Below are 12,404 nucleotides of genomic sequence, written 5' to 3' on the forward strand. Positions count from 1 at the left end.
CCAAAAACAACTAGAAAAACAGCCTCCTGAGAAAAGTAAATAGAATAGACAACACACCAGAATACTGTGAGTGTTTTACATACAAATTGGGAATCCCTGTATATAAGTATAGTTGTGGCAATTGTAATATAACCCAGACATTGATCTACACAATTGAATTTGTCTGAATCCTAAACAGGTTTTAGTCTCACTCCCAGACAGAATGGCCCCATGTGTATATAATATATAATATATATATATATATATATATATACACATACATATACAGTCAGGTGCATAAATATTGGGACATTGACAGAATTTTCATATTTTGGCCTCTATTCACCACCACAATGGCTTTGAAATGAAACAAACAAGATGTGATTTAACTGCAGACTTTCAGATTTAATTTGAGGGTAATTACATCCAAATCAGGTGAACGGTGTAGGAATTACAACGGTTTCTATATGTGCCTCCCACTTTTTAAGGGGCCAAAAGTAATGGGACAAACTAAACAATCCTAAATCTAACTTTCACTTTTTAATACTTTGTTGCAAATCCTTTGTAGGCAATTACAGCCTGAAGTCTGGAACGCATAGACATCACCAGTAGCTGGGTTTCATCCCTGGTTATGCTCTGCCAGGCCTCTACTGCAAATGTCTTCAGTTCCTGCTTGTTCTTGGGGCATTTTCCCTTCAGTTTTGTCTTCATCAAGTGAAATGCATGCTCAATCGGCTTCAGGTCAGGGGATTCACTTGGCCATTGCATAACATTCCACTTTTTAGCCTTAAAAAACTCTTTGGTTGCTTTTACAGTATGCTCATTGTCCATCTGCACTGTGAAGCGCCGTCCAATGAGTTCTGAAGCATTTGACTGAATATGAGCATATAATATGGGCCCGAAACACTTCAGAATTCACAGCTTTCCGGTACCATCGGTGTAAAGATTGGAACATGCGTTCGCAACTTATGGACCGTAAAGACATAAAGAACCAAAATGTACTTTGTAAAACCAACAGTCTAGATTTGCATGAGGTGGGAAAACGAAGGCAACCAGCTGTTGGAGGCTGGACTGTGGCCATTTGAATCAACCTGTTAAATGCCCTGTAATAAATGCACCCGCACTGGGAACCAAAGGGATCAGCAGCAAACTCCTCTATTGTGTTGTCTATTTCTGGGGGGGGTATAAATATGTGTGCTCTAACCCTGGCTTTCTAGTCTATTCTGCTGATTGCTGATTGACGGAGGTCTCTTGTTGATGCCGGAATCTGGTCCTAGAGCGCTTGCGTATGTATGACTATCTTGGGTCTGTATAATTCTTTGCGCTAAATTGTACTTAGATCACAGCGTGTAACTAACTATACTTTACTTGAATACTACTTTGTGCTTTTGAACACATGTTCAAGGTCTAAAGTCTTTATTTTACTGTATGACTGCGTACGCAAATAGCGTAAATTTTAGAGGTTTATAGGCAGGGTTCTTCAGTATCCTTACGGCCTAACTATAACCTACCCTATACCCACCTGAAACTATGGCCTCTGCGTGTTCTATCAGCTCTAGTACCACTAGTTTCTATTGTCTCAGCAGTTCCTTCTTTTTCTAATCTGTAAATTTTCACAAGGAGGGCCTTCACTACCCTGTCTCAGATCTATATCCAATTTGTCAACTTTGGGCTTGATTCATGAAGAAGTGAAAAGTTTCACTGATAAAAGCTTTTCGCCTCTTCGTCCTGTTCAAAGGTTTTATGTGGATAAATCTAAAGTTTCTCCAGTGGTGCCTCCGATTAGAGTAAAATCGCATCCCCATACAATAGTATGGGGAGAGCAATTCAGAGAAATACAGTAGTGAGTGTTTCCGTTTTGCGTCTCAGTTTAATTTTGCAATCTAGAAGGTGCCAAAATGTGCTGCAAAGTACCTCAATTGGGGGAGAGGAGCAGTGAAGTTCACTGCTCCAGTTGTTCCGCCCCTTGTGACAACTGCGGGCACGCAAGGCTCTGCATGTGCAGTCGACACAAGACTAACCACAACCTCTCCAAAATTAATTTTCTGCGTTGATTGCTGGGATCGCAGAGGGGCTGATTATCGGAGGTCCTAGCCACTACATAACACTACTGTATATTGTATCAATATGATGCAATATATAGTGATAATTACCAGTAGCCAATTCATGTGTAGAATAGAGAGCTTCATCTGTACTTATTCTGTTAACATGCAACTTGTATGATTTATAACAGTGGTCTCCAACCTGTAGCTCACGGTCTTAATTTTGGTAGTTCACCTAGCTGCAGTACTCCAGAGTCAACTAGGAGGAAGTGACCTCTGGCATGTACTCCCCATGGCATCTACTCCATTGGTGGAGCCACAGTGAAGCATGTCAGGCAATTTCCGCAGCCTCTACAGCAATCACCTGACGTGCTTCCCCGTGGTTCCACTCACGGTGTCTACGCTACGGCGGAGCGAGTTACTCCCGTCCAGCCCTGTCAGAAAATTACACAGCAGCCCTGCCTATATCTTTTGCTCCACTACTGCATGTACCCTCCTTGGAGCCGGTAATTAACAGTAAAATGTGCCTGGGCTTAAATTGTATTTATAGACTACAACAATATCACTGTAATAATTAACATTTAAAATTTTTACATTTTCATTAAATTACCTTCATTTGGTCGGTTATTAGCCAGATTTTTTTTTGCTACAATATTAGTAGCTCTTCAGGAGGTTTCGTTTTTCTAAAGTAGCTCACACCTCAATTTACGTTGGAGACCACTGATTTATAACTTACTGTCTGTAGAGTTTAGTGGCACCTTACAATAAATGATAAATATTTGCTTTCATTTTTTTAAATACTTCACAGAAATCCATTGCATTTACATTTCACATAATGATTAATCTTACCAAAACATAGAACGTAGTCACAGTGTTTAGAGAAGAAGCAAAGATTGAACTCATTTTTTTCACAGAGGGCTCATCCAAGCTGTCGTATGTGGGAAGAACTTGGCTATGGAAAAAAAAATAAAAAATAAGTCAGAATAGCACCTTGTTTATTTTGTAGGCTGCATTACTTCTACAATTATGTATTTGAAAGGACCCATTCAGATTAGAAGGCCTCTAAAATTGTTGCAGCAATATATAAATACTGTGAAGCTCAAAGCAGCAATATGAAAAAAAAGTTGCTTTATTTTAGATAAATCACTGTGGCGGGCTATAAGAAGAATCTTGATTTTTACAATTTCTCCACGGTTTGTTTACTTGGCTTCTATTAATGAATAATAATTCTACAGAGTCTCATGGGCTACCATGGCAACTACAGTCACATGAGGGCCTTTAGAATGCCTCTATGAGCTCTGTTTTAACTGCGACAGCCTCCTCCCTCCTTCTCTCCTTCTGCCATCAAATTACATGGTGAGAGTCTGCGCGGCAGACTGACTGTAGCTGGCACTCAACTCTGTTATTTCTGCAAAGGGTTTTTGACAGAAGTTAATTTGTAGGAGGATAGCTAACAAAATAACTACCAGATGCAGTACTTAACTTACTGCACGGGACAAGTACTGAAAATCTCAAAAGTAAAAGTTCTCCTCAAATTATGAAGACATCTGTGTTACTTTTACAAATAGGTGTCAAATGTCTTCTGACTTATTAGATCACCTATTGGGGTCTATTTATAAATATAGCCTGCTAAAGATTTTCTATTGCCGTAAAAAAAATCTTTATAAAACCAATTTATCTATAAAAGTTTACTTATACTAGCTTACAGTGATAAGAAGAGACTAAGGGTCATATCCAATTAGCCTAGAAAAAGTGAAAACTAAAAGTCGGAGAAGTTTTTGCACAATTAGCGTGTTTTGGTGCAATATTTTCGAGCCTTTTGTTTATGCGTGCTCCCGTTTTTTCGGACTATTCCATTACAAAAGACGCGAAAAAAGCATTCGCCCGAAAACTGTTAGTGGGGAATCCAGCAAAAAGTACAGCAAGATTTGAGGAAATATTTTTGGCCAATATAAATGCTGCAGTTAAATTAGGGGTACATGAAGATGCGTGCAAGTATATTATTATGTCCTGAAAGTGCATTTAAAAAAAAAAAAAAATTGTAAAAATACACCCGGTGAAGGCACCTGCAATGTTTAACACACCTGTCCCATCCATACAGCCCCCAAAAATAACTGATCCACTAATTTAGACCCATTTTCCAACACTTAATTTTTTCACCCCAAAAATGACATGTCATTATTGGCCAAATTAAGTTCATCAAAAATTTATTTTTGCCTAATTTGCCATGCAGGGGGCGAGGGCTCTGAAACATTTCCCGCATTTTTAATCAAAAATAAGAGCTTTTGCAAATTTTTTCACCTGCTCGGAGATGGTGAAAACAGTTAGCCGGTTTTTATCTATGGAGAATTCACACATGTGAAAACTTCGGCAATAGGATTGAATGATACACATTTTTGTGAGTAAAACATTTGCACCTGCGAACATTTAGCGCCAAAAAATGACTTTTTGGATATGGCCATGTTTCTTTAGCATGTCCATGTCCCCTATGTGCAGTGTGGCCTGGTTTGGGCTTCCAGCAGCAGTATCCAACAAAGAGAGAAAAAAATATATAAAATTTAACAGAAAGAACATGCTTTTTCTTTTTATTAAAATTGATCCCCCTATTTCCAGGAACCTCATACAAGTATTTTTGTTAAGGCCATGTTGTTAAATCCAGCCACTGGGTTTAGGAAGAAAAGAACACTCGTTTGTGGGGACACACTTAACTTTTAATATCTAAAAATTAAAACATCATAACAAATACGATCACATACGCTTATAAATTTCTTATTCTAGTGCTCAATATTTCCCTCTTCCCCTTTTCCTTGGATTTTACAGCAAATCCAGCCACTGTAAACTCAATTGAAGGGAAGTACCTTGGCTTAACAGGACCTGCTGTGGTAGAAGCTGCCAAGACCTGACCTTCCGCCATGTTAAGAAGGTCCATGTACCACACCCTTCTTGGCCAGTCCAGAACAAAATCAGGATAAATCACACAACTCTAAATATGTAATGCTTGCTCTTGATTGCAAAACCAGAGAAGGCTCTGAAGTCAATATAATACAGAGACATGCAAATACACGTCCTTGATGTCAATAGGCCTTGCTTTCACCATACTGTTTATTACGGACTTCAGATAATCCATCATGAATCTAGGTGTTCAAGGACTTCAGAATGGGTCAAAAATACTGGCTGATTTCTGCACTAATAAGTAGCCATAATAAAATACCCCAACTTGGAACTCCAACGACTACCCTAGAGTACAGTGTGTAAGGATTTCATGACTTTGGTGCAACAAGCTGTTTTACTGCTTCCCTGCAGATGGTAACAGATGGCTAACATTATCATAGGCACAGAAAAGGACCAAAACCTGGGGGGGGAGGGAAGGGGTGTCAAATAGCATCCCTCTCTGCGTGCAAGGTCCCGGCGAATTGGCCGTGCCAAGCGTCTTTATTGCTCCAAATGAGTGTCTTATTCCACAAATAAAACTGGGAGCGACAAAAACTAAATTTCTAGATTACACTGATCAATGTAATGTGCAACATTTGTAAAAAAAAGGGCTCCAATGCAAGCAGCAGCGGCTTTTCCTCATACCAATTTCATTGTGCTTAATCTTTGTACATTTGTAAAACCAATTTCTGTGTGGTTAATGTCGTAACCTAGCATTTCTAGTACACTGAGCGGCTTTTTGCTGATTCTGCGATGCGAAGAAGATGCCAAATTTAAAGAAATATATGGCACACTGCTCCTCTCAAAGTATCTCAGTTGTGCCAGATGGCTCATGCCGTATGGCATATAGATGATAGGTGTACGTGAACACATTTGTATCAAGGCTGCACTGAGACTGCAGTCACTGAAATTCTCACCCCTACATGACTGGTATAAAGTACTCAACGGTATCCAACAAGTTAAGCAAATCTAGGCCTATTGGATGGTAAGCCCTCAGAGAGACAACCATTTATTCACAGCCTGAATCACCTATGTGGAAGCCATGATAGACCTAGAGGAGGCTCCAGCCACGCCAAAAATAGTCTTAAGGAAGCACTCAAACATCCGATATGTGTCATACTTAAGGGACAGTAAACTAGGGATGGGAATTGTGGTGGACTTGTACAACCTCTAAATGGACGCAATCACAACTAAGAAGTGATTTTTACAAGAAGGAATATAAACTTGTACAAATCTATGAGAAACCTGGAACTTATAGAGTGGCCTCATTCATACCTGGCTAACCAGATCCTCAAGAGAGAAAGGAAACCAGATGCTAGAGTGTGAGAGCCTGTCAGGGAGTAGGTGCATGAGGAGGGAGGAAACACCTCACTATAGGGCCCAGTTCTAAAATGGCACCATTCCCTCTGCCAATCTTATAAGAATAGCAAAAAGATAGAACAATGGGAAAGTTGGGAAGCCTTGGAGTAGGTGCTCAAATTGACTGAGGTACCTGTGCTCAAGCATGGATATCCTTAAAACGTGAACTTTAATGGCAGAGTTTGGGAACCTCCACTACACACATTGACTTGATGTGTTCTTGCTGTAGAATAATCTCCTGTGTCCGAATGATGCTTTGTTCAATAGTTATTAATCGTTCTGTGAAATATGTTATTATCTTTGTTTAATGTTAAGGTGGTCATGGAAAGACACAGACCCCAAACAATATTTAACTGGAGGACTAGCGTTCAAGTGCATGCCAACTGCTGTGAAGCTGGCCACACACCAGGACTATATCGTTCCAACCAGCCAGCTAGTTGGCTGATTGGAATGATAATCGCCTAGTGTGTGGGAAAAAATGATAGTCAGCCGTTTGCTCCCACACACCGAAAAATGGCCAGAAATGGTCGTTCCAACTAGTTGGTGAAAATCAAACATTTATGATTTTCACCAACTAATCGTACTAGTGTAGGGGGAATGTTCCTCCCAACTGAATAATACGTAGGTGGACACAGGGCCGTTAAGAGCCACGCCAGGCCTGGGTGAAGGTCCCCTCAGAAAAAAAAAAAAGTACAAAAAAAACCTAGTTGCAGTGCTGGGGAGGGGGGTGCTATGAGGCCCCCAAGCCTGGCGCAAATCCGTGGGGAGTGCGATCACTCCCTCCCACAGGCTGAGACTGCTACAGCAGCGTGTGTTGGGCTGCTGACAGGAAAAAGCCCGGCTAATTAGTAGCCGCTCCCCCCTCTCGGCACCCCTTGGCAGACACTGGCACTAAGACACTTTTGCCATACTCGGGGCAAAATTTACTAAGCGGCGGGTTCTAAACCTCGGCGGTTTGGTGTCAGTTTGACGGTGGTTTTGCTACCCGCAGATGTACTAAGGCCAAAACCGCTGCAAGACCACAGTCAAAACATTTTAGAAATAGAACAGGGCAGTCATTTAGAAACTGCCGCAAAACCGCCACCAAACCCCCGGGGTTTAGAACCCGCTGCTTAGTAAATTTTGCCCTCAGTCTTTAAAAGGAGCGGGTCCCTTCATCAGCGCTGACTGCAGCGTGTTTCATACAATACCTAAAAGCAGCAGCGGCGGTACAGCGTGTGGGGCAGCCTTAGAAAATCCACACCGCTTGGCTGCCCCTGTCAGCCCGAGATCAGCAGCAGCAGTTTCCTTAGCAGCCGGGGACCTTGAACACACTGTCTTGGCTCCGGACTCTGCCTCCGTGACAGCAGACGTTAAATGTATGCCATCAGGGCAATTCACCAGGACCTCCGACCCCGATCCTCCAGCGCCAGGAGAGATTCTTCTCCTTCCCCCAACTTTCAGCCCCTCTTTGCCCAGTGGGAGGCGGTGTAGTGCCACAAGGTTGGCAGGGAACAGTGACTCTACATATGCTCCCAACACAGATGGCAGGTTCCTGACACGTGTGGCTTCTAATCCTATACAGTACTTAGACAGTGTAGTACTGTATAAGATCAGATGCCGCCTGTGTTAGGAACAAATGCAGCATTACTGTTGCTGCCGGAGGCTGGTGCAGGAATCAGGACTCACATGGCATCGGCTAGCAGTGATCATCAGCAGGTACGCTGCATGATCTGCTGTCAATGCCGAATTAACCACGGCTCAGTCAATCAGTGCTGTTTCTGCCGGCTGCAGCAGACAGCACTCTATGTACCCACACCCTTGAGACCCTGCAAAGTCTCCTCTGCAAATGAAGGAACCCTCTGCACTTATGATAGCAACAAGGGTAATAGTATCCATCATCCCACCCTGTAAGATATATATTTTTTCTTTACTGAATACTCTATGGGTGGGATGCACTCTTGCAGTTATTGCGGTCAAACCTCTGAAAATGTAGTTTTCAGAGGTTTGGTCGCTCATAACACAAGCCCTGGAATGTGAAACAATACGGGGCTTGAATGCGGCCTCTATTCATAACGCCCGCTGAGAGGGATCCAATCGGATCCCTCCCAGCACCCCCCGCGGTGTGTTCATCACTTCACGCATTCGCACAGGACTTGTTGGTACTAAACCCACAAGTATTTATATCGCAGAAGGAGAGATCTTACTGGGAGAGCGGTCCTTTGTGAATTTTTTCAAACATACCGGCGTAATTAACGCCGACATGTATGCGATGAGTGGGGGGATGCGATGAGTCATGCATCCAGCCCTATACCACTATAAATGCTTGGTCCAATATTAGGAGTTATACAAGAGTGCATATGTGTGTGTAGATTAATATATATATTATATTCAATTCATGTTCAATATATTTATTTGCTCACAACATGCAGGAGTAGGCTGACACCGTCCGCCTACTTCTGTGACATCAGGAGTTGGACAGAAGTTGTCTGGTCTGATGAAAAGTTGGTTAGATGTGTGGGGCAGTGTTTTAGTTAGACAGAAAAGTTGGACGGTTGGAGGAAAGTTGGTCACACTTTGAGGGTCACCAGCCTTTAACAGACAGATGCACGCTTGTTGCTGCTGCTTTAAGGATGCAGGTGCGGCTACAGCCCACACATTTCACAAAGACAGAAAAAAAAAGAACAATATTTTTATTGTTTGTGTAGCACACTTTGACGGTGTCAACACCCTTTAACAGACAGACGCACGCTTGTCGCTTTAAGGTGTCAACCCTTAGACAACTTTTTGAACGATCCGACCAAAGCCAGGAGATTTTGGTCGGAACGTTCAGAAAGTCGTCTAATGGATAGCCGGCAAGGATCAGCGATGCGCATGCACGCTGGGTCCTTGCCGACCCAGACTATCCGTGGAACATGCTTGTCAACCTGACGAGCGTCAGGTTCCACATGTTCACAGATAGGTCGGTCTCCTGCACTGAATGACGGTCAGTGAACGCCGTTCAGTGTAGGCACCGCACCCGGCGGCCTGAAGGACTGAACGCTAGACGTTCAGTTTTTCAGGTCGCGTAATGGACAGGCCCCTTAAGTCTCACTAAACACTGGCAGTGTGTTGTTGGGAAATTAACTATGCATCTGGATAAAAAGGTATTGTGGGAAGGAACTGAGCCAGTGAAGCAAACACTATTGACCTGTACTCCTCTGATCAGGCATACAGAGTTTAGGTGCAGAAGCCCTTTAACTTTGACCCCACTGTGGCCTAGAAACAGTTTGCTGAAATCACTCCATAACAGTACTCATTTTAAAGTACCCCTCCTCTCCAGCATTAAAGGCAGCATGCAATGTTAACATTTCATTATCAAAGTGTGAGAAAATGTATGAGCTGTTGCTGGATGTGAGAGGCCAGGGCAGGCGCTGACAGATGACAGGGTGGTAGATGGGACAATATGGCTGCAATGTAGAATGTGTGCTCATACAGAAGGCAGCTATACAGCTCCAGACTGGAAGGAGCACTTCACTTGTTTAAATCTTTGCACATTTTGAGGTTACCCTTATAAATACATTTTTCTCATTCTTGTAGTGTGGTTATTCCAAAAACTGGACTCTGTCTTAAGTTAAGGGAACCAAGGGTCAAAAAAAATATTGAAATCACTAATTTAATATATTATTCATAAATGGTAATTTGCAATCATGAGAGGCACACAGCTATATAAAATACATCTCCCAAAAGAAAACAACGATAAAAGACAAAACCATAAGTGATCCACCAGGTATTACCTTTGTGTTCTGCAAGCTTGTTGGACAAATGTAATTATCTAAGGTGGTTAGTACAGGTAATGTGCACCACAACAGCAGAACTGAAATGCAATAGGGCACATCTAACAGGCAAACTGTGATTGGAGTATGAAAGTTACAGCCATTAAGCTCGTACACTCAAATTTAATAGTGTTAATATAGGTCTTTTTTTCCATCCATAATTGTTACATATTTACTTTAAATGTAAAAAATTAAACAAACATTCACAGGCATATATTAGGTGAACCAAACCAAACACCATCAGCCTATCAAGTTGTGGTAAAGACGCTATAAGGCCGCATGTGGAATGATAGACTGACTATCATGAGTATAAGCAGAGTCTTCAAAATGGCTGCTCCCACTGTGGAGGACACACAGTGGGAGCAGCCATTTTCGATTTAAAAGACTAAATCTTCTATCTTGGGAAAATACAGAAAAATGCTGTGACCAGAGTCACATATTAGCTTTTCTGAGTACACCTTGCATTAGTCATTTCTTACTTTCTTAACTTGGCCAATAAAAACAATAGCAGAACACAACATAGTTTGCTATCAGGCGGAGACAGGAAACCTTTACTGATGGTTCAATCACATGTAAAGCAGTCAAAGTAAAAATTATATTGGGACAGGAATTAAAACTTGGATAATATAGCATATTTTAACTATTCTATAGCATAGGCTGCCAGGTTTGTGATGTGATTTGGAAATCATATACATCATCTACAGCAGGGATGTGGAACCTCAGGCCCGAGGGCCGTATAAGGCCCCCGGAATCATTTGGTCTGGCCCTCTGAGCTTTTTTCCGCTAGCCTCACTGCCTAGAATGGCACCCTGCAGCCAGAATCTATGCAGCAGTGCCGCCTGGAGCGTCCTTAGGACGCCTCAGACTGTCACACCGCTGCCCTTACACATCCTCAGGATGCTCCGGGCATTGCTGTAATCACTGGCGATTGTGGCCCCGCCCCTGTGTGACATCACACGGAGGGTGGTGGCCTGCAGCGGGCCCACGAATAATGTTTTATATATCAAAATGGCCCTCGGCAGAAAAAAGGTTCCCCACCCCTGATCTACAGCAAAAGGGCTTTGCTTGATATTTAGCTTCATCAGGTGCCTTGTAAACATATGGGGTCTATTAGATAGTATTATGCCAGGTACACCCATGGCGGACGTCACAGGGAGAAGTCTGCTGCAGACACCACAAAAGTAGAGTAAGGAGCTGCTACATTTTCTTTTTACAAACAGCCCCAAACTATTTCCATCTATATACCCCAGTAAGTATAAAAATTGTGATTAAAGCTAATAACTGTTAAAAATGATTTCAACTTTAAAAGATAATATGCAAATAACATTCACTATAGTGAGATCAGTGTCACAATTAAAGAGTAAAAGAGCTAGAGATAGCCCGAGGTTTCATTTACACCTCATTTCAGAAAGGAGTACTTGGTGAATGAATGTTGTCAGCAGGGCTTCCATGATTGCGAACACTTAGTAAAGGTGCTGAGAGACATACAGCATCTCCCAACCCCCATCGCTAAGCCCCTGTTACACTCAAAGGCCAGATCCAGTGTAGTGGGATGAAACGCACAGAAACAGGATGGAGTGCTATGTGTCAGGCCATGTAACCCGATCCTTGTGACACCAACAGGGGAAACAAACACACGGCTCTGTCACTGTGAGACCCCATAAAGCCATCACGTTGAAGAACTTTCTTGCACAAATAATTTTATGGCTTCTGTTCCAGGAAAAAGGACATTACTGCTCATGCCTCAGACTGATGATGAATGACAGATGTCCTCCTCTAAGAGGTTGCACTGCACATCTTCTACAGCTAAATCCTGCCACTGGTATTACCAAACAATAAGTGATACGAATATCTGTATAATACACAAGTGATGCGATTATTTGTATTCAATATCAGTACAACATAACATCTGAAAAATGCAGCCACTACTATAAGTGATTATATATTATTACAAGTCACGTAGGAAATCAGTGGCCTCAGGCCTAATGCCTTTATATGGTCACAGGTATTCTCAGTAGGGGGGATACTTTTTCCCTATATATAAACCATGTTAAATGAAAAAAGAAATGAACCGCCATTCTCTGACTAAAGTGCCGGTCGCGCCGCTATTAGCGATGCGCTAAGCCGGCAAACAGCTGCGTGCCCGGCACTTTTGTCTGATTTCTCCTAGCATCCCCAGGGGGGTGCGAGAAGAAATCCTTTGCCCGCCCAAACAGCGTGGTGTATTGAATAGCTGTGGGAGCCGCCTCTTGCGGCTATTCATCATCGCACTGAATTGATTCGACCCTGTGACTAAAAT

General features: G+C 42.4%; 1 protein-coding gene across 3 annotated transcripts in view; it reads right to left on the minus strand.

Annotated features, from left to right (window-relative positions):
• SLC38A10 (solute carrier family 38 member 10) overlaps positions 1 to 12,404 on the minus strand; it is a 104,488-nt gene that overhangs the window by 58,522 nt on the left and 33,562 nt on the right. For all 3 annotated transcript variants that reach the window (XM_088474360.1, XM_088474351.1, XM_088474369.1), the window contains exon 7: positions 2,871 to 2,973. In XM_088474360.1, coding sequence (XP_088330486.1) covers positions 2,871 to 2,973 — 103 coding nt within the window. The remainder of the gene's footprint in view (positions 1 to 2,870; positions 2,974 to 12,404) is intronic.

This window comes from Taudactylus pleione, unplaced genomic scaffold (genome assembly GCF_031769625.1).
Source record: "Taudactylus pleione unplaced genomic scaffold, aTauple2 ptg000016l, whole genome shotgun sequence".
Classification (NCBI taxonomy): Eukaryota; Metazoa; Chordata; class Amphibia; order Anura; family Myobatrachidae; genus Taudactylus; species Taudactylus pleione.